The 27,848-nt window shown below is 47.1% G+C and overlaps 2 protein-coding genes across 2 annotated transcripts in view; one reads left to right on the top strand and one right to left on the bottom strand.

Annotated features, from left to right (window-relative positions):
* Positions 1 to 23,078, bottom strand: part of srp72 (signal recognition particle 72) — an 87,795-nt gene extending 64,717 nt beyond the window's left edge. The window contains exons 1-5 of the mRNA XM_060851524.1: positions 22,905 to 23,078; positions 22,535 to 22,655; positions 20,983 to 21,106; positions 15,318 to 15,461; positions 7,663 to 7,774 (exon numbers count right to left, since the gene is read on the bottom strand). Of these exons, the coding sequence (XP_060707507.1) occupies positions 7,663 to 7,774; positions 15,318 to 15,461; positions 20,983 to 21,106; positions 22,535 to 22,655; positions 22,905 to 23,001 (598 nt within the window). The 5' untranslated portion in view covers positions 23,002 to 23,078. The remainder of the gene's footprint in view (positions 1 to 7,662; positions 7,775 to 15,317; positions 15,462 to 20,982; positions 21,107 to 22,534; positions 22,656 to 22,904) is intronic.
* Positions 23,079 to 23,192: 114 nt separating this feature from the next.
* LOC132833308 (basic proline-rich protein-like) lies at positions 23,193 to 25,211 on the top strand. Its single transcript, XM_060851473.1, has one exon. The coding sequence runs from the start codon at positions 23,193 to 23,195 to the stop codon at positions 25,209 to 25,211; it is 2,019 nt and encodes a 672-aa protein (XP_060707456.1).
* Positions 25,212 to 27,848: the final 2,637 nt, after the last annotated feature.

The raw sequence follows: 27,848 nt of genomic DNA, 5'->3' as shown, positions 1-27,848 counted from the left end.
GGTGATAGATATAGGAGAGATGTCAGAGGTTCTTTATTCAAAGAGTAGTAGGGGCATGGTACGCCCTCTCTGCAACAGTAAGGGTATGTAAATGGTCTTTGGATAAACATATGGATAAAAACTGAATAGTATACATTAGATGGATTTCACATTGGTTTAACAGGTTGGTGCAACATCGAGGGGCGAAGGGCCTGTACTATAATGTTCTGTGTTTAAGGTGGGAATTATAGGATTTTAATCCACTGATAGTGAAAGAAAAATGATATAATCCCAAATCAGGACAGTTAGTGTCTCAGAGAGGAACTTGCAGGTGGTGGCATTCCCACGTATCTGTTGCTTTTGTCCGAGATGGAAACTGATCTGGATTTGGAAGGCTATGTCAAAGGCTCTTGGGTGAATTACTGCAGTGCATCTTGAGGAGGGGAGCAATTGGGAGGCTGATAGTATAACCCCATCATAGTAATTGCACCTTTCTATTTCCTAAGTTCTGTCTTATCTGGATGAGCTGTCCAAGATTCCCTCTTAGTACAGCTATAACATTCTCCTTAATCAGTAAGTCCTCCACCTATTTTACATCCCTCTCTATCTTGACTGAAACTTCCAAACCCTGGAAAATTGAGCTGCCAGTCTTACTGTTTCCTCAACCAAATTTCTGTAATGGCTACAACACTGTTCCATGTACTGATCCAGATTCTATGCTCTTCTGCCTCAACTGTTATACTCCTTGAATTAAAATAAATATACCAGACCACCAGGCTGCTGTGTTTATTCACCTGGCTCTGACTGCTCTTCCTGTTAGACTTAACATTGACCTTCTCCTCAGTCACCCACTGTTCTGTTTTCCACCCCCCAACCACGCTGGGTTAAACCCTCAGCAAACCTCCTTGAAAGGATATCACTGCCCCTCCAATTTAGTTGCAATCTAGGGACCATCGGTGGAAGCTGCGATGCATCATTCTCTTGGCACTTCTGGCTGGAGATTGTTGCAAATAATTCAGTCTTATTTTTTGCAGTGATGTGTTAGGGTGTGTCTTCAGTGACGATGGTGATATCTGTGGAATCTTGTAGTTGTTCAATTGTCCACTACCATTCACAACTGGATGTGGCAGAAGTATTTTGCATCAGTACTTAATATGGAAAAGGATATGGGAGATATAGAAAGTAGGGAGATAGATGGTAACATCTTGAAAAATGCCCATAATAGAGGGGGAGGTGCTGGATATCTTGAAACCATAAAAGTGAATAAATCCCCAGTTCCTGATCAGGTGTACCCTAGAACTTGGTGAGAAGCTAGAGAAGTGATTGCTGGGCCCCTTTCTGAGATATTTGTATCTTCGATAGTCATAAGTGAGGTGCTAGATGACAGGAACCTGGCTGACATGGTGCCACTATTTAAGAACGGTGATAAGGACAAGCCAGGGAACTTTAGACCAGAGAGCCTGACATTGGTGGTGGGCAAGTTGTTGGAGGGAATCCTGAGGGACAGGAATTATATGCATTTGGAAAGGCAAGGGCTGAGTAGGGATAATCAACTTGGTTTGGTGCATGGGAAATCATGTCTCACAAACTTGATTGAGTTTTTTGAAGAAGTAACAGAGTATTTATGAGGGCAGAGCGGTAGATGTGATCTATGTGGACTTCAGTAAGGCATTCATTAGCAAACTTAGATCTCACGAAATACAGAGAGAACCAACCATTTGGATATAGACCTGGCTCAAAAGGTAGAAGACAGAGGGTGATGGTGGAGGGTTGTTTTTCAGACTGGAGGCCTGTGACGAGTGGAGTGCCACAAGGATCGGTGCTGGGTCCTCTAGTTTTCATCATTTATATAAATGCTTTGGATGTGAGCATAACAGATATAGTTAATAAGTTTGCTGATGACACCAAAATTGGAGGTGCAGTGACAGCAATGTAGGTTACCTCAGATCTTGATCAGATGGGCCAATGGACTGAAGTGGCAGGTGGAGTTCAATTTAGGTAAATGAGGTGCTGCATTTTGGGAAAGCAAATCTCAGCAGGACTTATACACTTAATGATAAGGTCCTAGGGAGTGATGCTGAACAAAGAGACCTGGGAGTGCAGGTTCATAGCTCCTTGAAAGTAGAGTCGCAGGTAGGTAGGATAGTAAAGAAGGCGTTTGGTATGCTTTCTTTTATTGCTCAGAATATTGAGTACAGGAGTTGGGAGGTCATGTTGTGGCTGTACAGGAAATTGGTTCTGCCACTTTTGGAACAGTGCACGCAATTTTAGTCTCCCTCCTATCAGAAGAATGCTGTGGAATTTAAAAGGGTTCAGAAAAGATTTACAAGGATGTCGCCAGGGTTGGAGGAGATGAGCTATAGAGGGTGGTTGAGTAGGCTGACCCTGAAGCGTCGGAGGCTGAGGGGTGACCTTATAGAGGTTTATAAAATCATGAGGAGCATAGATAGGATAAATAGACAAAGTGGGAGAGTCCAGGACTAGAGGACATAGGTTGAGGGTGAGAGGGGAAAGATAGAAGAGAGACCTAAGGGGCAATATTTTCACGCAGAGTAAGATACGTCCATGTAATGAACTGCCAGAGGAAGTGGTGGAGGCTAGTACAATTGCAACATTTAAAGGCATTTGGATGGGTATATGAATAGGAAGGGTTTGGAGGGATATGGGCCAGGTGCTGGCAGGTGAGACTAGATTGGTTTGGGATATCTGGTTGGTATGGATATGTTGGACCAAAAGGTCTATTTCCATGCTGCACATCTCTATGACTCTATTACTGCAGAGGTGGATCTAATCTGTTGGTCGTGAATCACTCAATGGTGTCTACCACTTGCTGCTTATGCCTTTTGGTAGCTTCATTACATGGATACCTCATTTATAGATATGCCTGATGCTGCTCATGACATGACTATCTTACTGTTCATTGAATCAGGGTTGATCCTCTGGCTTGATGGTAATGGCTGAGTGGGGTATATGCTGAGACATGTGGTCACCGATTGTGCTGGAGTACAATTCTGCTGCTCTTAGTGGCCCACAGCACTTCATGGATGCCCAGTCTAGAGTTACTAGATCTGTTTGAGGTCTGCCCCATTTAGCACAGTGATAGTGCCACACAAAACAATGGAGGTTATTCTCAACGTGAAAGCGGAACTTCGTCTCCACAGCGGTCACTATACTGATAGTTGCATGGACAGAGCATCTGCATCAACAGATTGCTATGGTTGAGGTCAAGAATATTTTTCTCTCGTTTGTTCCCTCCCTATCTGCTACACACACTGTCTAGCAGTTATGTCCTTCAGGACCCACCAGCTTGAACAGTGGTACTGCAGCCGAGCCACTCTTGACAAAGGACTTTGAAATCTTCCACCATAACTCATCCTCGCCACTGTTAGTGTTGCCTCCAAGTGCGTTCCACACGGTTGAATACCAATTCATCAGCCAATATGCACTAATCAACAGGAATTCATTGCCCTTGTTTAACCTGAAGCCATGAGATTTCATAGGGTCTGCAGTCAACGTTGAGCACTCAAGGCAATTCCCACCTGAATGCATATTACCATGCCACCGCCTCTGCCAGGTTTGTCCAACCAGTGAGATAGGACATATTTAGAGATGGTGTTGGCAGTGTCTGGGACATTGTCGCTAAAGTATAATTCCATGATATGATTTTATCAGACTGTTGTTCGACTTGTGTCTGAGACAGCTCTTTTACCTTTAGCACTAGCTAAAATGTTCGTTAGGGGACTTTGCAGAGTTAACAGAGTTGTTTCTGTTTTTGTCTTGTCTGGTGCCTAAGTTGATGGCAGGTGGTTTGTCCAGTTTCATTTCTTTGTTGCGTCTTTGCAGCAAGTGACACACTAGAATGGTTTGCTCGGCCACTTCAGAGGGGAGTTGAGAGTCAACTGCATTGCTGTGGGTCTAAAATCGCATGCAGGTCAGACCAGGTGAGGACGGCAGATTTCCTTCCTTGAAGAATGTTAGTGAGTCAGATGGATTTTTCCACCAAGTAACAACGGTTTTGTGGTCATCAGTACAGTCTTAATTCCAGATTGTCGGTTGCCTTCAAATTCCACCACCTGCCATGGCAGGATTTGAACTTGGGATCCCAAAACATTAGCTGAGTTAGTGAGTTTTGAGAAGACTTGTAGCTCAGGTTGTGGTTCCAGATGTAGGCTTGCTCACTAAGCTGGAAGGTTCGGTTTCAGACATTTAGTCACCACACTAGGTAGCAACTTCAGTGAGCCTCCAAATGAAGTACTAGGGGTATAGCCGTTTTCTAGTTACGTGTTTGGGTTTCCTTGAGTCGGCGATGCCATTTCCTCTGGTAATGTCATCTCCTGTTCTTTTTCTCAGTGGATGGTAAATGGGATCCAAGTCAATATATTGGTTGATGGAATGGCGATTGGAAATCGAAGAGAAAGCAAACGCACTACTTGCAAATATCAGCAGTTACCAACAAGTGGTGATAGACCCGACCCCACAACTAGAGAATCAAATCACAGCCCTACTCAAAAAAACTTCAGAAATCTGGAGAAATAAATAGGATCAGCTTCCAAAAAAATGAAACCAGATGGATCCAACACACCGCACTTCTACGGATTACTCAAAGTTCACAAATCAGGAACCCCCCTCAGATCGATACTCTTGCTACCTGGAACACCAACTTACAGATTGGCCAAGGAACGACACCAAAGACTAAAACACGTAGAAGACTCACGCCACTCCATCCACTCTACCCAAGAATTCCTCAAGACCAAAGAAACCAAGATAGAAGAAGGTGAAATAATGGACTCCTTTGTCAAAACAGCCTTGTTGACATCCATCAACTAGGAGAACTCAACACGGACGTTTTCTGTAAACCAACCGACGCCCACAGCTACCTAGATTACACCTCCTCCCACCCTGCCCCCTGTAAAAACGCCATCCCATATTCCTAATTCCTTCACCTCCGCCGTATCTGCTCTCACGAGTATCAATTCCAATACCATACAACCCAGATGGCCTCCTTCTTCAAAGACTGCAATTTCCCCTCTGACATGGTTGATGATGCTCTCCACCGCATCTCCTCCACTTCCCGCTCCTCCACTCTTGAACCCCACCCCTCCAATCACCACCAGGACAGAACCCCACTGGTCCTCACCTACCACCCAACTAACTTCCAGATACATCGTATCATCCTTCGTCATTTCCGCCACCTCCAAACAGACCCCACCACCAAGGATATATTTCTCTCCCCTCCTCTATCAGCGTTCTGGAAAGACCACTCCCTCCGCGACTCCCTCGTCAGGTCCACACCCCCCACCAACTCAACCTCCACTCGCGGCACCTACCCCTGCAACTGCAAGAAATGCAAAACTTACGCCCACACCTCCCCCCAAGGTCCCAGGGATCCTTCCATATTCGACACAAATTCTCCTGCACCTCCACACACATCATTTACTGCATCGGCTGCACCCGATGTGGCCTCCTCTACATTGGGGAGACAGGCCGCCAACTTGCGGAACATTTCAGAAAACACCTCTGGGACACCCGCACCAACCAACCCAAATGCCCCGTGGCTGAACACCAACTCCCCCTCCCACTCTGCCAAGGTCATGCAGGTCCTTGGCCTTCTCCATCGCCAGACCATGGCAACACGACGCCTGGAGGAAGAGCACCTCACCTTCCGCCTAGGAACCCTCCAACCACAAGGGATGAATGTAGATTTCTCCAGCTTCTTCATTTCCCCTCCCCCCACCTTTTCTCAGTCCCAACCCTCGGACTCAGCACCACCTTCTTGACCTGCAATCTTCTTCCTTACCTCTCCGGCCTATCACCCTCACCTTAACCTCCTTCCACGTATCGCATTCCCAACGCCCCTCCCCCAAGTCGCTCCTCTCTACCTCTTATCTTAGTCTGCATGGCACACCTTCCTCATTCTTGAAGAAGGGCTTATGCCCGAAACATCTATTCGTCTGCTCTTTTGATGCTGCCTGACCTGCTGCACTTTTCCAGCAACACATTTTTCAGCGCTGACATCCATCAACATCAACCCGACCAAGGAAACACTGACTACACTGCTAGAAGACCCACGACACGTACACCAAACACCACCAACTTCATCAGCAAGGACAATATTGTCAAGCTAGTGGATCTTAGCTTTACCACCCACTTCACCTTCAACAACAAAACCTACAGACAAACTAACAGAACACCCATGGGATCTCCGATAAGGTTCTTTGCAGAAACAGTAATGCAGAGATTCAAACAAACAGCTCTGCCAGCCATCCAACCCATACTTTGGGTCCGCTACTTGGATGACACTTTGGTCATCACGAAATGAAACAAATTAGAAGAAACTTTCAAGACCATTAATAATACCCTTATTGACATAAAATTCACTAAAGAGGAGGAAAACAACAACAAACTGCCATTTTTAGAAGAAGTCGCAGTAGAGCAAATAGCCAATGGGGAACTTCAAATCAGCGTCCACAGAAAAGCAACACATACGGACCAAATATTGAACTACAGAAGCAATCATCCCAACATCCACAAATGAAGTTGCATTGGAACATTATTTCAACGAACCACACACACTGCAGCACAGAGGAACTACGAAGAGCAGAGGCAAATCACCTATACCGGCTATTCAAAAAGAACGGGTACCCAATGACAGTCCACTGATTTCTGAGCAAATCCAAACAAGCAGACAAAACACATCCAGAAACCCTAGCCACTCTCCCCTACATCAAAGACATCTCGAAAATGACTGCTAGACTACTCAGACCCCTTGGCATCACTGTAGCCCACAAACCCAACACACTAAAACAGCAGCTAATGAACTTGAGAGACCCCTTACAGACAAGCAAAACTAATGTCATTTATAAAATACCATACAAGAACTGTAACAAACATTACATTGGACAAACAAAGACAGAAAACTAGCCACCAAGATACATGAACATCAAGTAGCCACAAAACGACATGACCCACTCTCACTCGTATCCTTACATATGGATGAGAAAGGACACCACTTTGACTGGGACAACACATCTATCAGAGGACAAGCCAAACCGAGATAGGCAAAAGAGTTCCAAGAAGCATGGCATTCCAACTAGAACTCAATCAACAAACAGATTGACTTGGATCCCATCCAACATTCCCCGAGTAAAACCACAGGAAATGGTATCACCAACCCAAAGGAAACCCAAATATGTAACTAGAAAGCCGGCTACACCATCCATGCTTCATCCGGATGCTCACTGAAGATGTTACCTAGAATGGTGACAAAACGTCTAAAAAACCTTCCTGCTCAGTGAGCAAACCTCCATCCAGAAAATTAGCTGAGTTTCTGGATTAATAGTCCAGCAGGAATACGTGGCACTGCCTCCCCACATTCAAATTCAGTTAATAAATCTGAAATGTAAGACTTGTCTTAGCAATGGTTACCTTGACAACTGTTGATTATCATACAATCCCATCTGATTCACGAATGTCAGTTAGGGAATGACATCTGCTATTCTTATTTGGTCTCATTTTCATTTGACTCCAGAACTACAGCAATGTGGTTAACTCTTCACTGCCCTCTGGAATGACCCATTAAGACAATCAAACCAATGAGAGAGGGGTAACAAATTCTGGTCTTCCAGTGAACCCCACATCGAGAATTAAAAAAACTTCCTTCAAGAATTAAAACAACATCCTTACCTTCAGCTTTCTGAAGCTTAATCATGGCCTGAGGCAGCTTGCCCTCACCAATCAAGGTGCAGGCCACATTGTAACACAGTTCATATGAAGTTTCAGGTAAACCCAAATCGTCCTGTGTAGTAGAACAAAAATATGCTACACTTTTTGATAAATGATAAGTTATAACCATTTATTACAGATAAATATTGAGTTCACTTAAAAAATTGACAAATCAAGTACAGAATTTAAAATCCCATATACAATTACTAAGAATTAGCAGAGTTTCAATATTTGCGGAACTAAAATTGAGACTTCAGAGGTATACTGCCACAAAACATCAGTTTTTACCTGCCCCATATTGTTGATGCCCAGTGTATCACTTAACATTTCTAAGTTTATTCAGTGATTCTGATGTGCTTTTCTCTGAATACTTGTAAAATAAGAGGAGATAGAGAGAGAGGAACTTAGTCATAGAGAAATACAGCATGCAAACAGACCAGTCGGTCCAATTTGTCCATGCTGACCAGGTATCCAAGATAAACCTAGTCCCATTTGTCAGCATTTGGCCCAAATCCCTCTAAACCCTTCCTATTCATATACCCAATCAGATGCCTTTTAAATGCTGTAATTCTAACAGCTTCCACCAGTTCCTCTAGCAGCTCCTTCCATACACACACCACCCTCTGAGGAAAAAAAATCGCTCCTCAGATCCCTTTTAAATCTTTCCCCTCTCACCTTCATTTCAGGCCTCTAGTTTTGGATTCCCCGACCCCAGGAAAAAGACGTTGTCTATTTACCTTATCCATGCCCTCAGGATTTTATACAACTTAATAAGGTCACCACTCAGCCTCCAATGCTCCAGTGAAAGTAGCCCCAGCCTATTCAGCCTCTCCCTATAGCTCAAATCCTCCAACCCTGGCGACATCCTTTTAAATCTTTTCTGAACCCTTTCAAGTTTCACAACATCCTTCCTATAGCAGCGAGACCAGTTTGCATGCAGTATTCAAAAATGGCCTAACCAATGTCCTGTACAGCCGCAACATGACCTCCCAATTCCTGTACTCAATACTCTGACCAATAAAGGAAAGCATACCAAATGCCTTCTTCACTATCCTATCTACCTGGGACTCCACTTCCAAGGAACTATGAACCTGCACTCCAAGGTCTCTTTGTTCAACAACACTGTCTCGTGTATAAGTCTCTCATACACTCTCTTAACTGTATATGTCCTGCCCTAATTTGCCTTCCCAAAATGAAGCAACTCACATAAATGTAAATTAAACTCCATCTGCCACTCCTCAGCCCATTGGCACATCTGATCAAGATTCCACCATACTACACAGAAAGGTACAGCACAGAACAGGCCCTTTGGCCCACGATGTTGGGCCGAGGTTTAATCCTAATGTAAAATATAGTAACTTAACCTACACACCCCTCAACTCACTGCTATCCATGTGCATGTCCAACAATCGCTTAAATGTCACCAATTACTCTGCTTCCAAGAATTAGATTAGATTTCCTAGAGTGTGGAAACAGGCCCTTCAGCCCAACCAGTCCTCCACACCAACCCTCCAAAGAGTAACCCTTCCAGACCTATTTCCCTCTGAGTGATGCACCTAACACTATGGGCAATTTAGCATGGCCAATTCACCTGATCTGTACATCTTTGGATTGTGGGAGGAAACCCACGCAGACACGGAGAGAATGTGCAAACTCCACACAGACAGTCACCTGAGGTTGGAATCGAACCTGGTGCTGTGAGGCAACAGTGCTCCACTGAGCACTGTGCCACCCATGAGGTACTGAGGTAATCTTCGCTGTTTACTACAGCTCCAATTTTGGTGTCATCTGCAAACTTACTAACCTTACCTCCTGGGTTCACATCCAAATAATTTACATAAATGATGAAAAGCAGCAGACCCAGCATTAATCCTGCAGGCACACTGCTGGTCACAGGCCTCCAGTCTGAAAAAAACCCTCCATCACCACCTCTTATCTTCTACCTTTGAGCCAGATCTGCCTTCAAATTGCTTGTTCTCCCTCTATTCCATGTGATCTAACCTTGAACTTAATTACAACTAGCAAGGAAAAGTAGTCAAGAAACATATTAGAACAAATAGCTGACAAGTTCTCAGATCCTGATGGGTTCCTAAGATCGTTGCAGAGTCAGTCGATGCATCAGTTTTGATTTTTCAAAATTCTTTACATTCCAACAAAAACTCATCAGGAATGAAAGTATCCAAAAATTGACTGCTGACTGGGTCAGCATCTATTCCCATTTCTAATTGCCCTTGACGGTGAATAATTAAGTGCCTTCTTGAACCATTACAAGGATGGTGGACACACACCATCACCATTAGGAAGGATATTCCAGAAGTTTGGATCCATTGACACCAAGCCTCAGGAAAATATTTCCAAGTCAGGATAGCAAGTGACCTGGAGGGAAATGTGCAGCTGGCAGTGTACTCATTAATCTGTTCTCCTTGTCCTTCCAGATGGCAGTGGAAATGCCTTTGATAGGTGCTATCAAAGGAACCTTAGTGAATTCTACAAGTGAATCTTGTAGATAGTAGAGGATGTCAATCAAGTGGGCCGTTTTGTTCTGGGCAGTGTTAGGCTTCGAGGGTTGTTGGAGCTGCATGTATTCAATTAAGCGTAGAGTATTCTCACATAGTGCTAACTTGTGCCTTGTGGACTACATTAGGCTTCGGGGTATCAAGTGGGGAGTTACTCACTGTGGAATTCCTAGCCTCTGAGGAGCTCTTGTAGTCTTGTGATGTTAATAGTGGGAGATTCTGTGATTGTGATGCCATTTAATGTCACGGAATCAAAGTTTGTTTCCACTTTATTGGAAACAGACATTGTGCCTTAAGTGTGGTGCAAAAGTTACCTGCCAGTTGTCAACCCAAGAATTTTGTCCAGGTTTTGCTGCATTTGGACGTAAATGGTTTCGGTGTCTGAGGAGTCATGAATGCTGCTGATCATTATGCAATGAATACTGAACATGTGAACATTCCCACTCTGACATTATGATGGGTGTCCTTCATTGAGCAGCTGAAGATGGTTCAGTTTCAAACACCATCCTGAGGTAGTCCTGCAGTGCTGTCCCAGAGCTGAGATGACTGCCCACCAATATCCACACCCATCTTCCTTTATGCCAGGTATAACTCTAACCGCTGAAGGGATTTCCCCTGATTCTCAGTAACCCCCTCAAAACATTTGAAGAAAGTAGCCTGGACCCTAAATTTGCCAATTGTTGTAAGCAAGTTTGGGGTGGATATTTCAGGAGTGATGCAGCTGGCCTAACTACTTAGTTTTAAACAAAACAGAACTTATTTCTAATATTACTGAATGAAACATAAACAAGAGAACAGAATGCAGAATAATAATTTATCTGAAAACCCAACATATTATCCCAACTTAATGATGCTGTTCCAAATTCCTGCAACAATCCCCATGAATACCCCTTGGCAAAAAAGCTAAAATCAAACAGGCTCTTACAGGAGAGGGGGATGGCAGAGATTCACATGCACCTTCTTCTATGCAGCTGTTTCTTCGACCAGCAGCCTCAAAAACTGACTGCTTACTTTGAACAGCCAGATTGCTAAAAGCAAACCAAACCAGAGAGAACCAACCACTCCTCTTTCACTGTATATGTGTCTTTATTAAAACATAATAGCTTCTTCAAATCGATAAACAGACACAAAATGGAGCCTCTGTCTTTACGACCCCTTTGAAAATAAATCCAAGAACAATTTAACCTTGTTAAAGGAAGCAGCATCGTCACACCAGTACAATCACTTCTGTCATCCAAGTCATTAATATATAGTAATAGAGTCATCGAGATTATCACTATGGAATCAGACTCTTCAGCCCAACCCGTCCACGCCACCAGATATCCCAACCCAATCTAAGTCCCACCTGCCAGCACCTGGCCCATTTCCCTCCAAACCCTTCCTATTCATATACCCATCCAGATGCCTTTTACATGTTGCAATTGTATCAGCCTCCACCACTTCCTCTGGCAGCTCATTCCATACTCATATCACCCTGAGTGTGAAAATGTTGCCCCTTAGCTCTCTTTTATATCTTTCCCCTCTCACCTTAAACCATGTCCTCGAGTTCTAGACTCCCCCACCCCAGGGAAAAGACTTTGTCTATTTACCCTATCCATGACCCTCAATTTTGTAAACCACTATAAGGTCACCCCTTAGCCTCCAACCCTCCAGGGAAAACAGCCCCAGCCTGTTCAGCCTCTTCCTATAGCTCAAATCCTCCAACCCTGGCAACATCCTTGTAAATCTTTTCTGAACCCTTGCAAGTTTCAGAACATCTTTCCGATAGGAAGGAGACCAGAATTGCACACAATATTCCAACAGTGGCCTAACCAAGGTCTTGTACGGTTGCAACATGACCTCCCAACTCCTGTTCTCAATACTCTGACCAATAAAGGAAAGCATACCAAACATCTCCTTCACTATCCTACCTACCTGCGACTCCACTTTCAAGGAGCTATGAACCTGCACTCCAAGGTCTCTTTGTTCAGCAACACTCCCTAGGACCTTACCATTAAGTGTATAAGTCCTGCTAAGATTTGCTTTCCCAAAATGCAGCACTCGCATTGATGTGAATTATACTCCATCTATCACTTCTCAACCCATCTGGTCAAGATCCTGTTCTAATCTGAGGTAATCCTCTTCGCTGTCCATTACACCTCCAATTTTGGTGACATCTGCAAACTTACCAACTGTACCTCTTATGCTCACATCCAAATCATTTATGTAAATGACAAAAAGTGGAGGACCCAGCACCGATCCTTGTGGCACTCCACTGGTCACAGGCCTCCACTCTGAAAAACAACCCTCCAATACCTTCTGTCTTCTACCTTTGAACCAGTTCTGTATCCAAATGGCTAGTTCTCCTTGTATTCCGTGAGATATAACCTTGCTAATCAGTCTCCCATGGGGAACCTTGTCGAATGCCTTACTGAAGTCCATATAGATCACATCTACCACTCTGCCCTCATCAATCCTCTTTGTTACTTCCTCAAAAAACTCAATCAAGTTTGAGAGACATGATTTCCCACGCACAAAGCCATGCTGACCATCCCTAATCAGTCCTTGCCTTTCTAAATACATGTACATCCTGTCCCTCAGGATTCCCTTAAACAACTTGCCTACCACTGACGTCAGGCTCATTGGTCTATAGTTCCTGACCTGTCCTTATCACTGTTCTTACACAGTGGTACCACGTTAGACAACCTCCAGTCTTCCAGCACCTCACCTGCAACTATTGATGACACAAATATCTCAACAAGAGGCCCAGCAATCCCTTCTCTAGCTTCCTGCAGAGTTCTCGGTTACACCTGATCAGGTCCTGGGGATTTATCCACCTTTATGCATTTCAAGACATCCAGCACTTCCTCCTCTGTAATATGGACATTTTGCAAGGTGTCACCATCTATTTCCCTACAGTCTATATCTTCCATATCCTTTCCCACTGCAAATACTGATGCAAAGTACTCATTTAGTATCTCCCACATTTTCTGCAGCTCCACACAAAGGCCGCCTTGCTGATCTTTGAGGGGCCTTATTCTCTCCCGAATTACCCTTTTGTCCTTAATGTATTTATGAAAACCCTTCGGATTCTCCTTAATTCCATTTGCCAAAGCTATCTCATGTCCCATATTTGCCCTGTTGATTTCCCTCTTAAGTATACTCCGACTTCCTTTACACTCTAAGGATTCACTTGATCTATCCTGTCTATACCTTACATATACTTCCTTCTTTTTCTTAACCAAACCCTCAATTTCATTAGTCATCCAGCATTCCCTATACCTACCAGCCTTTCCTTTCACCCTAACAGGAATATACTTTGTCGGGATTCTCGTTATCTCATTTCTGAAGGCTTCCCATTTTCCAGCCGTACCTTTACCTTCAAACATCTGCCTCCAATCAGCTTTCGAAAGTTCTTGCCTAATACCGTCAAAATTGGCCATTCTCCAATTTAGAACTTCAACTTTTAGATCTAATAAAATTATGGTCACTGGCCCCAAAGTTTTCCCCCACTGACACCTCAGTCACCTGCCCTGCCTTATTTCCTAAGAGTAGGTCAAGTTTTGCACCTTCTCTAGTAGGTACATCCACATACTGAATCAGAAAATTGTCTTGTACACACTTAACAAATTCCTCTCCATCTAAACCCTTAACACTATGGCAGTCCCAGTCTATGCTTCAAAAGTTAAAATCCCCTACCATAACCACCCTATTATTCTTACAGATAGCGGAGATCTCCTTACAAGTTTGTTTCTCAATTTCCCTCTGACTATTTGGTGGTCTATAATACAATCCCAATAAGGTGATCATCCCTTTCTTATTTCTCAGTTCCACCCAAATAACTTCCCTGGATGTATTTCCAGGAATATCCTCCCTCAGCACAGCTGTAATGCTATCCCTTATCAGAAATGCCACTCCCCCTCCTCTCTTACCTCCCTTTCTATCCTTCCTGGAGCATTTGTATCCTGGAACATTAAGCTGCCAATCCTGCCCATCCCTGAGCCATGTTTCTGTAATTGTTATGATATCCCAGTCCCATGCTCTTAACCATGTCCCGAGTTCATCTGCCTTCCATGTTAGGCCCCTTGCATTGAAATAAATGCACTTTTGCCCAGCAGTAACCCGTGACATTTCACGAGTTACTGGTTTCCAACCCAAAAATGCTCCCATTATCCTAAATCTCTGACTTCTATTCGTTAGTCATTCCTCTATCTACACTAATATATTACTCCCAATACTATGGACTCTTTACAACTAGTCTAAGTAGGGTACATAATTGCTAGCTGTAGAGAACATTGGTGAGACCAAATCTACAGTAGAGCTGATTGAATTGAAATAAAAAAATTTGTAAAGGCTTGCCAGAATCGATGCTCGAAAAAAAGTGTTCCCCCTGGCTGTAGTATCATAAACACAGACTCAGTCTTAGTCTTAGATTAAGAAGTTGACCATCTGTTACTGAGATTAAGAAATATTTCATCACTAAAAGGATAAGGTTTTCTCAAATTCCCTCTCAAAGAGACATGTGAATGCTCAGTATCGAGCAGGGTTATCTTTCACGATGTAGCCCATGAAAGGTTTCCATCCAAACTTAAAATCAAGTCATTGAAATACAGCTAAATGGAAGCAACAGATTCTGCAAATAAGCTGCTTCTCCAACCACAAGCAGCTTTTTTCCCACATTTGCTTATTGAGCCTCGCAACTGCAAAGCGGGAGTGAAAGACTCTGCAATTAGAGAAACAGCATGCTATGCATAAGTGAGAAGTTTCATTTCTGTTTGCATAGCCCTAGTGCATTCTGGGTGATGTAGGCTGTGTCTGCTCATGGTCATGCACTTGCTTTCCCGGACCCCTCTCTTTCTCGCCTCCTAAGGGACTCTAGTAGATAAGATTTCTGAGCAGGCTTGGGAGGATATGAGGAGCAGGAGTTGCAATAAAGCAACATTTGGACTGCTGCACAGGTGGACAGGAAGTGAACCCTAACAATTCCACAACCATCCTGAACTACTCCTGAATGACAAAAGCTCCAAGCAGATTTGGGTTCAAAGGAAATAACACATAAAGCAATAGCAGATACCAACATAAAATGTCTAATAGCTTAGTCAATAGAAGATTGACACTTACAGGAAATGAATTTTCCCAGATACTTAAAGCTGCCACAACAGCAGAAAGGTTGGTCTTCCTTTCCTCTTCGTATTCATCTTGAGAGTTCCGAATTAAATCACGATAAACTGATAAACAGTCTTCATAGCGTTCCAATCTATACAACTGAAATAATAAAACCAGTAAATTCACTGACAACTTAGATATACATAGTACCTTTAATGGAATTATTGCAACCCTTTTCTTGGGAGCAGTAAAATAAATATGACACTGAGCCACTTAAGGAGATATTAGGTTAGGTGAAAAAGAGGTAGATTTTAAATATATCTTAAAGGAAATTAAGTTGGAAGGGTGTAGCGATGTAGGAATTCCAGAGTTTGGGGCTGATGTAACTGAAGGCATGGCCACCAATGGTGTAGAATTATGATTGAGAATAAACAAAAATGACAGCATTATAGGAATGTTGATAAATTATAAGATTCTGCAAATGGAGGTATTCACACAGATAAAGAGAGGCAAAATAATGGAGTGATTTTAAAAACAAAAAGAGGAGTTTACAATCAAGACACTACTTGAGCCACTGCCCATTAGCTAGCACGTGGGTAAAAAGGGATTGGGACTGGCTGTGAGTTAAGACATGGCCAGCAGAGTTTTGGATAATTTCAAACTTATGGGCAGTCAGGAATGCATTCTAATCATTGGGTTGAGAGGTAATGAAGGCATAGATGAGGGTTTCAGCAGCCAGTGGACTGTGATAGTGGTCAAAGCGAGCAATCTTAGAAAGATAATAAAATGCAAGCATAGAGATGGCATAAAGATGAAATTAAAAGCTCATTTTCAGATCGAATGTGACACCAAAGATGCAAATAGACTGGCTTAACTTCAGACTGTTGCCGAGAACAGAAATGGAAGTGGTAGTTATGGAAGGAAATTTGAAATCATGAAAAGAAAACTTCCAACTTCTCAATATTTAATTGGAGGAAATGTCTATACATTTGATTCTCAATGTTGGATAAACATTCTGGGTGATTTTGAAACGGTCAAGAAAGCTATTGGTAAAGGAGAACCGATGTCATCAATGTTATGAAAAATTAATGGTGTGACTTTGTATGATATTACAAAGGAACAGCATGCAAATGAGAAATAGGAGCAGCCAAAGACTGATGCTTGGGGCCAACAGAGGTGACAATACACGAGCAGGAAGCGAAGTCTCAATGGTTTCCTGTCTAGGATTATATAGATAGGAGTGGAACCATCTGAGAACAATCACATCCAATTGGATATTAACGGAGAGGCATTGAGGAGGACAGCTTGGTCAACTGTGTCAAAAGCTTCAGGCATGTAGAAATCATGTGGAATGTCACAAGTAGCCTATTGGGAAAGTGTGCTGATACACGAGCCCCACTACTCCCCCAGTCATCTCAAAAAGATTATTTAATTCAATCGCACAAATGTCCCCAATTTATTCATCCATGTAACTCTGGTTAACAAAAACACTAACCAGGTTTCTGTACTTAGCAAGAACTGATATTTATTTGTAAGAAATAAGTATAACTACAAGTAAACAACAATAAATTATTAACATACAACTACTGTTGAAACTCTAACCCACTAAAATCTCCATATACACAAAAACATCACACTTCAATAGCATCAATCCACAAGCTTTGATAAAATGTTTTTGTTCACAGCACGGCACGGTGGCAGTGGTTAGCACTGCTGCCTCACAGCGCCAGAGACCCGGGTTCAATTCCCACCTCAGGCGGCTCTGTGTGTGGAGTTTGCACTTTCTCCCGTGACTGCTTGGGTTTCCACCCACAATCCAAAAATGTGCAGGTTAGATGGATTGGCCACACTAAATTGCCCATAGTGTTACGTGAAGGGGTAAATGTAGGGGAATGGGTCTGGATGGGTTGCGCTTCGGCGGGTTGGTGTGGACTTGTTGGGCCGAAGGGCCTGTTTCCACACTAAGTAATCCAAGCTACACCCATTTCTCTGATCTCTCTCCTTCAAGTTTATTTCAGTTCTTGCCAGTGACATAGATATAGCCACTAATTAGGCAGTTTCACACCTCGAGAGAGAAAACCAATTACAAAGTAATGAGTAACATGAGGTCAGGAGAAGTTCAGTGGAAATATTAGTAGCAATAGGATCAAGGGAGCAGCAGTTGGGTCACATGGTCAAAATGAACTCAATGAGGGCATGAAGGGAGATAGAAGAGAAACTAGAGGAAGATGCAAATTCTGGTAATGAACAAGGGGGAACATTAAGGAAGATGAACAAGATGTATTAACAGAAGGATAGAACACAGCAGAGGCAGTTGATCAGATCATTTCAAACTTAATGACAAAAAGTCCATGAACCCCTCAAGTCATTGCTTGAAGTGAGGGTAGAGGGCAAAAAGGTTTAAGTTGACGGTCTGCAGTAAGGAAAGACCTGTGAGAATCGTTACATTCCAAGATTACCCCGAATCACGGGCAATTTCAGTAGTTCCTGAACAGAATCCAAGATTGATGCCTATATGTATGTTTCTGGTGATTTCTGTTGGCATTGCAAAAAAAAATTGAAGAATCAGGGAACCAAACATCATCCTTGCTTTGCATTGCTGGTCACTTCACAGACATCAGACATCTCACCATAGACATAGATAAATCTAATCTTTTCATGCAGTAAGCACAAGATTTTGGCAAAAAAATAGCTTAGGCATCTAGATTTGACAGGTTTCGGACAAGGTCAACTGTCACTGTCACAAACCTGAGTTAGGTATATGAACTGCAGAATTACATTATTTTCAGGCATGCTTTTACTAATTTCGAAAATTTACATTTGTGCATTATGTTTCCCTGGATGGAAGTTTAGAACTAGGGGTCAAAGTCTCAAGATATGAGTAGGCCATTTAGAACTCAAGTGAGAACGTTTCTTCACTCAGAGGGTAGTCAACCTATGGAATCCATTACCACAGAAGCAGACCCTGTGACACATCACAGAGGGACATCAGGAGATGTCACACCCCTTAGATTAATTACATCAAATTTAGTCTGTGGTCAGGAACAGGAGGGTGTGACTGTAAATGAAGCAGTTACTGGGATCCAGAATTTAGCTCTGGAGGAGTCTCAACCTTGTACACTATATACAGTGGTCTTATTCATGAGGGCACATAGCAGAAAGAATGAACAAACCGACCAAAATTGCTGTGGTACAGAGAGCTTTTTAATTGTTTTTGCAGGAGGGAAGACATTAAAGAAATGTGGCTGTAATATGGTACAGTAAGTTAGGAAAACACATTTTTCTCTGACTTTGCTGCAGAATCATAAAGTCTACCTGATGCCAAGGTTAAGGACATCCCCTCTGCACTACAGTGTAATATGAGAGGAAGGCAAGGATCCAGTTGTTGTGGTCCATGTAACTTCCAATAACAGACAACATTGGAAAAAATATTCTATTGCGAGCAGTTTGGGCCTAAGCAAAAAAATCAGAATCACAAAAGGTAACAATCTCAGGAATACTACCCAAGATGTGTGGAAATTGACAATGGATACACAAGATTACAGGGATAAATATATGGCACAAAAAGTGATTGAGGGAAACAGGTTCTCATTTATGGGACACCAGTACTGGGGAAATAGCGAGCTGTTCTGCTGGGTCAGATTTCATTTCAACCATGTTAGAACCAGTGTTCGAGTTGCAGACAGAGCCTTAAGCTAATTATACTGACTGGTTAATTGAAAGGATTTTTTTAATAAGAAGTCAAAAATAGAGCATAGGGGCTCGGTAGTCAAGAAGCAATGTTAATTAAAAGTGTGCGTGGAAGGGGCAGAAGAGAGGAGGAGAAATTAGAACCAGAGTAAGTAATAATGGCAAAATGTCAATACCTAAAGCTCTTAAGTTGAATGCATGCCTCATTTGTAACAAGATAGATGAGTCAATGCACAAATAAATATGACTTGCTAACTTTTAGAGATATGGTTGCAGGGTGACCAAGACTAAGAACTTAATATTCAAGGATATTGGACTTGCAAGGTAATAGGCAAATAGAAAATTAAGGTGATGGAATGCTGTTAATAAAGGAAGGCGTTAATGTTGGAGTGAGTAGTAATATAGCACAAAAGACTGCAAGGTGGAATTAGTTTCAGTGGAAATAAGGACCAGCAAGACAAAGATGACATCTACAGAAACTCCCCTTAAGAGTCGCTTCACTCTAGCAGAAGTATAAATCAGGAAATAAGGGAAACATGCAAGGGCACTATAATTGTCATGGGTGATTTTAATCTGCATATGCACTGGACAAATCAGATGGGCAAGTATAACATGGGAGTCAAATTAGTAAAGTGTTTAAGTGAATGTTTTCTTAGAGCAATGCATTATAGAACCTTTCTAACCTTACATTATTCTAGGAAATTCTAGACCAAGTAAATGTGTAATGGGGTAGGATAAATAAGAGGTCACGTAGTTAACAATTCTCTGGGGAATAATGTTTACATCATGGTAGAATTTCAAATTGAGTTTGAGGGACAGCAACTTGGGTCTTACATCAGTGTTCTCAACATAAATAAATAGTTAAGGAGGTATGAAGAAAGTGTTGTCGAGAGACACTTATAAAATATACCAAGGGAAAGGTGAGTAGATGAGCTCAGCAGCAGACTTTTAAGCAGGTAAGTCAACGCGCAGTTTTAAAAAAAATCATTCCAGTCAAAAAGGAGGACTTGGTGAGAAAGGTGAAGCACTCATGGTTACCAAATATGGTCAAGGAGAGCACCCATACAAAAACCCATACTCGAACCAAGTGACTAAAAAGCAAATAAGAAGTGAGCAAATTGATGGTGTAAGTAAATTGGCAATATAAAAACAAACAAATGCTTCTACTAGTTGAAAAAAATTAATTAGCAACAGTGAATGGGAGATCCTTGGAGAATGCAGCTAGGGAACTGATTATGGAGAATAGGTAAATGACAGCTAATTTATTTCAAAATTCGGTGGCAATATAAAAACAAACTACAAAAGCTTCTCTGTTAGTATATAAAAAGTAATTAGCTGAAGTGAACAGAAAACCTTTGGAGAACATAGCTGGGGAACTGAAAATGGAGAATAGGGGGAAATGACAGGTAATTTATGCCTACACTGGACATCCAAAGACAAGCATGATTGGTTGGAATTGTAGCTAACTTCCACCATTCATCAGATAATAACCAAATTGAATTGAGTGGCTTAACTTGCTCACTTGAAGTCTTATTTTGGTTGCTACGTGTAATAAAGTTTAAATCATTGTTTCAGTACTTAATTGATTGAGAGAAAATTTCTTAGTAAGTAGCTGAATTAAAAGTAACGTGTGGTGAGTTACCCAGAACAATTTGCATCTACCACATTCCCTAACAGTACATTCCAGATCTTAACCACTCACTATGTAAAACAAGTCCTTTATATCGCAGTGGTTTTTACTGAATCACCTGGACATGATGATGATAGATATATTACCAGACAACCAGAACCATAACAGATCTGACCATCATTGTGCATTGGTCTACCTCATTAAACTTATGCTTTATTTTCAATATATGCAGCTTACCTTATTTTGACATTTGACTTGAAGTTCAGTGATTTTAGCAATATTGCCAACTGTAATTGCTACAGGTGAAGTAATACATTCACTTCAGCTGTCATTTACCATGTGAGAAAGAAAATTGCATACCACTTGTCCATAAAGCTCCTTTAACTTGTCAGTTTGTTGGTCTATATTTTCAATAGTCTTCAATGCTGTTTCTATTCGGTTCAGTCTATATTCACAGTAAGCCTTCTCAAAGGCAATCACATCACTGAATAAAGAGAAAAAAATGAAGTTAACTATGAAGGACACATTTAGAATTATTATTGAACTGGTGTACTCAATGGGAAAGGGGGAGGGAGAGAGTGGGGGAAAAAAGACGGGGGCGAGGGGGGAAAGAGACGGGGGCGAGGGGGGAAAGAGACGGGGGCGAGGGGGGAAAGAGACGGGGGCGAGGGGGGAAAGAGACGGGGGCGAGGGGGGAAAGAGACGGGGGCGAGGGGGGAAAGAGACGGGGGCGAGGGGGGAAAGAGACGGGGGCGAGGGGGGAAAGAGACGGGGGCGAGGGGGGAAAGAGACGGGGGCGAGGGGGGAAAGAGACGGGGGCGAGGGGGGAAAGAGACGGGGGCGAGGGGGGAAAGAGACGGGGGCGAGGGGGGAAAGAGACGGGGGCGAGGGGGGAAAGAGACGGGGGCGAGGGGGGAAAGAGACGGGGGCGAGGGGGGAAAGAGACGGGGGCGAGGGGGGAAAGAGACGGGGGCGAGGGGGGAAAGAGACGGGGGCGAGGGGGGAAAGAGACGGGGGCGAGGGGGGAAAGAGACGGGGGCGAGGGGGGAAAGAGACGGGGGCGAGGGGGGAAAGAGACGGGGGCGAGGGGGGAAAGAGACGGGGGCGAGGGGGGAAAGAGACGGGGGCGAGGGGGGAAAGAGACGGGGGCGAGGGGGGAAAGAGACGGGGGCGAGGGGGGAAAGAGACGGGGGCGAGGGGGGAAAGAGACGGGGGCGAGGGGGGAAAGAGACGGGGGCGAGGGGGGAAAGAGACGGGGGCGAGGGGGGAAAGAGACGGGGGCGAGGGGGGAAAGAGACGGGGGCGAGGGGGGAAAGAGACGGGGGCGAGGGGGGAAAGAGACGGGGGCGAGGGGGGAAAGAGACGGGGGCGAGGGGGGAAAGAGACGGGGGCGAGGGGGGAAAGAGACGGGGGCGAGGGGGGAAAGAGACGGGGGCGAGGGGGGAAAGAGACGGGGGCGAGGGGGGAAAGAGACGGGGGCGAGGGGGGAAAGAGACGGGGGGGAGGGGGGAAAGAGACGGGGGGGAGGGGGGAAAGAGACGGGGGGGAGGGGGGAAAGAGACGGGGGGGAGGGGGGAAAGAGACGGGGGGGAGGGGGGAAAGAGACGGGGGGGGAGGGGGGAAAGAGACGGGGGGGAGGGGGGAAAGAGACGGGGGGGAGGGGGGAAAGAGACGGGGGGGAGGGGGGAAAGAGACGGGGGGTGAGAGATCGATGGTGGTGTCATAAGAAGTGACATTGCTACCATTAACTGTGTAAACGCTGCTCTGGTTTGTTTTATCAAAATGCACAACTTTAAAAATTTAACGTAAACACAGAGCCTGGAAGTTTAGTATATTTTTCAAATATAACAATGAAATCCACATTCTGAACAGATTTTCACCCCGTGTTTCATGTTTGTCATTTAAATCTTACCTGGTGAGCACCTTCGTATGAGTGTGGATTATATTAAGAGCTTCTTTAAAATTTCCATTATGGACCAAACAGACCACTTTACAATGTAGAGCAGTGGCATCATCCTTATCATCGTGTAGGACTGCGGAGAGAATCCAAGGAATCGATGTTTACATTCACACTCGGAATGAATTCAGGAACACAAAACACACTTCCCCATCCAATCCCTTTACCCCCCAAACCGTGTCTCTCCATCCAGTTCCTCCCCCTGGAGCCCACGCTCTCACTGTCCCACATTCACATCCGCCTCTTTACCCTCAATCCCGGGGCCCCAGGCCAGAGCTCGGGCCTAAGGCCACAAACCTCGGCCTCTCCCGGACCCGCTTCTTACTTTTATTGAGTGACTTCAGAGCCCTGCTGTAATCCGCAGTTTGGCCGCAACGATTCACTTCCGTCCACAGTGCCGTTATTGAGCCGCCACTCGCCATCACGGAACAAGCCCGTTTCACCAAGGCCGCAGTTTCAACCCCGAAGGACACCTCACGGGACCAGGATTCGAGGCCGCCGCCGCCAGCGCCATCTACCGGCAGGACCCGGATCCGCCGCTCCCTCCCATGGAATCTCGGGCCGCCGCCGCCAGCGCCATCTACCGGCAGGACCCGGATCCGCCGCCCGTCCCATGGAATCTCGGGCCGCCGCCGCCAGCGCCTTCTACCGGCAGGACCCGGATCCGCCGCTCCCTCCCATGGAATCTCGAGCCGCCGCCGCCGCCAGCGCCATCTACCGGCAGGACCCGGATCCGCCGCTCCCTCCCATGGAATCTCGGGCCGCCGCCGCCAGCGCCATCTACCGGCAGGACCCGGATCCGCCGCTCCCTCCCATGGAATCTCGAGCCGCCGCCGCCAGCGCCATCTACCGGCAGGACCCGGATCCGCCGCCCGTCCCATGGAATCTCGGGCCGCCGCCGCCAGCGCCTTCTACCGGCAGGACCCGGATCCGCCGCTCCCTCCCATGGAATCTCGAGCCGCCGCCGCCGCCAGCGCCATCTACCGGCAGGACCCGGATCCGCCGCCCGTCCCATGGAATCTCGGGCCGCCGCCGCCAGCGCCACCTACCGGCAGGACCCGGATCCGCCGCTCCCTCCCATGGAATCTCGAGCCGCCGCCGCCAGCGCCATCTACCGGCAGGACCCGGATCCGCCGCTCCCTCCCATGGAATCTCGAGCCGCCGCCGCCAGCGCCATCTAACGGCAGGACCCGGATCCGCCGCCCGTCCCATGGAATCTCGAGCCGCCGCCGCCAGCGCCACCTACCGGCAGGACCCGGATCCGCCGCTCCCTCCCATGGAATCTCGGGCCGCCGCCGCCAGCGCCATCTACCGGCAGGACCCGGATCCGCCGCTCCCTCCCATGGAATCTCGAGCCGCCGCCGCCAGCGCCATCTACCGGCAGGACCCGGATCCGCCGCCCGTCCCATGGAATCTCGGGCCGCCGCCGCCAGCGCCTTCTACCGGCAGGACCCGGATCCGCCGCTCCCTCCCATGGAATCTCGAGCCGCCGCCGCCGCCAGCGCCATCTACCGGCAGGACCCGGATCCGCCGCCCGTCCCATGGAATCTCGGGCCGCCGCCGCCAGCGCCACCTACCGGCAGGACCCGGATCCGCCGCTCCCTCCCATGGAATCTCGAGCCGCCGCCGCCAGCGCCATCTACCGGCAGGACCCGGATCCGCCGCTCCCTCCCATGGAATCTCGAGCCGCCGCCGCCAGCGCCATCTACCGGCAGGACCCGGATCCGCCGCTCCCTCCCATGGAATCTCGAGCCGCCGCCGCCAGCGCCATCTAACGGCAGGACCCGGATCCGCCGCCCGTCCCATGGAATCTCGGGCCGCCGCCGCCAGCGCCTTCTACCGGCAGGACCCGGATCCGCCGCTCCCTCCCATGGAATCTCGAGCCGCCGCCGCCAGCGCCATCTACCGGCAGGACCCGGATCCGCCGCTCCCTCCCATGGAATCTCGGGCCGCCGCCGCCAGCGCCATCTACCGGCAGGACCCGGATCCGCCGCTCCCTCCCATGGAATCTCGAGCCGCCGCCGCCAGCGCCATCTACCGGCAGGACCCGGATCCGCCGCCCGTCCCATGGAATCTCGGGCCGCCGCCGCCAGCGCCACCTACCGGCAGGACCCGGATCCGCCGCTCCCTCCCATGGAATCTCGAGCCGCCGCCGCCAGCGCCATCTACCGGCAGGACCCGGATCCGCCGCTCCCTCCCATGGAATCTCGAGCCGCCGCCGCCAGCGCCATCTAACGGCAGGACCCGGATCCGCCGCCCGTCCCATGGAATCTCGGGCCGCCGCCGCCAGCGCCTTCTACCGGCAGGACCCGGATCCGCCGCTCCCTCCCATGGAATCTCGAGCCGCCGCCGCCGCCAGCGCCATCTACCGGCAGGACCCGGATCCGCCGCTCCCTCCCATGGAATCTCGGGCCGCCGCCGCCAGCGCCATCTACCGGCAGGACCCGGATCCGCCGCTCCCTCCCATGGAATCTCGAGCCGCCGCCGCCAGCGCCATCTACCGGCAGGACCCGGATCCGCCGCCCGTCCCATGGAATCTCGGGCCGCCGCCGCCAGCGCCACCTACCGGCAGGACCCGGATCCGCCGCTCCCTCCCATGGAATCTCGAGCCGCCGCCGCCAGCGCCATCTAACGGCAGGACCCGGATCCGCCGCCCGTCCCATGGAATCTCGAGCCGCCGCCGCCAGCGCCACCTACCGGCAGGACCCGGATCCGCCGCTCCCTCCCATGGAATCTCGGGCCGCCGCCGCCAGCGCCATCTACCGGCAGGACCCGGATCCGCCGCTCCCTCCCATGGAATCTCGAGCCGCCGCCGCCAGCGCCATCTACCGGCAGGACCCGGATCCGCCGCCCGTCCCATGGAATCTCGGGCCGCCGCCGCCAGCGCCTTCTACCGGCAGGACCCGGATCCGCCGCTCCCTCCCATGGAATCTCGAGCCGCCGCCGCCGCCAGCGCCATCTACCGGCAGGACCCGGATCCGCCGCCCGTCCCATGGAATCTCGGGCCGCCGCCGCCAGCGCCACCTACCGGCAGGACCCGGATCCGCCGCTCCCTCCCATGGAATCTCGAGCCGCCGCCGCCAGCGCCATCTACCGGCAGGACCCGGATCCGCCGCTCCCTCCCATGGAATCTCGAGCCGCCGCCGCCAGCGCCATCTACCGGCAGGACCCGGATCCGCGGCCCGTCCCATGGAATCTCGAGCCGCCGCCGCCAGCGCCACCTACCGGCAGGACCCGGATCCGCCGCTCCCTCCCATGGAATCTCGAGCCGCCGCCGCCAGCGCCACCTACCGGCAGGACCCGGATCCGCCGCTCCCTCCCATGGAATCTCGAGCCGCCGCCGCCGCCAGCGCCATCTACCGGCAGGACCCGGATCCGCGGCCCGTCCCATGGAATCTCGAGCCGCCGCCGCCAGCGCCACCTACCGGCAGGACCCGGATCCGCCGCTCCCTCCCATGGAATATCGAGCCGCCGCCGCCAGCGCCATCTACCGGCAGGACCCGGATCCACCGCCCGTCCCATGGAATCTCGAGCCGCCGCCTATCGACTGGTTTTAAACTTGCAACCTTCCTGTTTCAATGACCTGAGTTGTAAAGACTCGGAGATGTTGGTGTTGGACTGGGGTGTAAAAGTTAAAAGTCACACACACCAGGTTATACTCCAACAGGTTTAGTTGGAAGCAGTACCTTTCGGAGAGCTGTAAAAGTTGAATTTCATCTTTTCAAATTTATAATGAAAATTCGAAGAAAAATTAGGCATTTAAAAAACTGATTTTTTTTACTATTAGCTATAAAGATCTTAGTTATTATAAAATGTCTATTTCACGAACATTGCATGCAATTCTGGTCTCCTTCCTTTCAGAAAGATGTTGTGAAACTTGAAAGGGTTCAGAAAAGATTTACAAGGATGTTGCCAGGGTTGGAGGATTTGAGCTACAGGGAGAGGCTGAACCGGCTGGGGCTGTTTTCCCTGGAGCTTCGGAGGCTGAGGTTTATAAAATCATTAGAAACATGAATAGGGTAAATAGACAAAGTCTTTTCCCTGGGGGAGTCCAGAACTAGAGGGCATAGGTTTAGGGTGAGAGAGGAAAGATATATAAGGGGCCTAAGGGGAAAATTTTCACGCAGAGGGTGGTGTGTAAATGGAATGAGCTGCCAGAGGAAGTGGTGGAGGCTGGTACAATTGCAACACTTAAAAGGCATCTGGATGGGTATATGAATAGGAAGGGTTTAGAGGAATTTGGGCCAAGTGCTGGCAAAATGGAACTAGATTAGGATATCTGGTTGGCATGGACGAGTTAGAGCAAAGGATCTGTTTCTGTGCTGTATATCTCTCTATCTCTATGACTTGCTTCAATTTGATGTCATGGAATGATATCTCCAAACAACAGGTGGTGTCTTCATGGCTCCACATCCAGTGGTGGGAGAGGTCGGCATTTCTATGGTATTCTATTCTGAACCCAAAAGTAAAGGAAAATCTGGAAGACAGTGAAATCAAGAGTGTGGTGCTGGAAAAGCACAGCCGGTCAGGCAGCATCCGAGGAGCAGGAGAATCGACATTTCAGTCATAAGCCCCTTCATCAGGACATTCACGCACTTGCCCGAAACGTCGATTGTCCTGCTCCTGGATGCTGCTTAATATTCTGTGCTTTTCCAGCACCACACTCTTGACTCTGATCCCCAGCATTTGCGGTCCTCACTTTCTCCAAGAGTGGGGAGCAATCAGGATTCTGCGGATGCTGGAAACCTGAAACAGTAATTGCTGCTTTTATCCAAATCGTTGACTGGACACTGGACATCCTGTATGGAGATTACTGAACAGGGAAATACAGGATCAGAAATCACATTCAAAATTACTGAGTTTTCCATATTAGGAAACTAATAAAGTACTGATTGCTGAGGGAGACAGTGAATGGGTGACAAAAAGACAGAAAAAGAGTAGGAAGGCAGTGCAGGTGTCCCCTGCGGTCATCTCCCTCCAAAACAGGCATATAGGCACCAATGATATAAGTAGAAAATGAGATGGGGTCCTGAAAGAAGGATTCAGGGAGCTGGGAAAGAAGTTAAAGGGGAGGACCTCAAAAGTAGTGATCTCAGGATTACGACCAGTGCCATGTGCTAGCCAGTGTAGAAATGAAAAAATAGGCAGGATGAACATGTGGCTTGAGAGATGGTGTAAGATGGAGGGGTTCAGATTTGTTGGACATTGGGACTGGTTCTGGGGAAGGTGGGACTATTACAAAATGGATGGTCTACATCTGAACCAGACC

This window comes from Hemiscyllium ocellatum, chromosome 36, assembly GCF_020745735.1.
Source record: "Hemiscyllium ocellatum isolate sHemOce1 chromosome 36, sHemOce1.pat.X.cur, whole genome shotgun sequence".
NCBI classification, from domain to species: Eukaryota; Metazoa; Chordata; class Chondrichthyes; order Orectolobiformes; family Hemiscylliidae; genus Hemiscyllium; species Hemiscyllium ocellatum.
Note: the sequence above shows the minus strand (reverse complement) of the source record. Positions and strands in the feature narration are given on the sequence as shown.

Excerpts from the sequence above, each read along its gene's own strand:
- LOC132833308 (XM_060851473.1), top strand. The coding sequence starts at position 23,193 with ATGGAATCTCGGGCCGCCGCCGCCAGCGCCTTCTACCGGCAGGACCCG.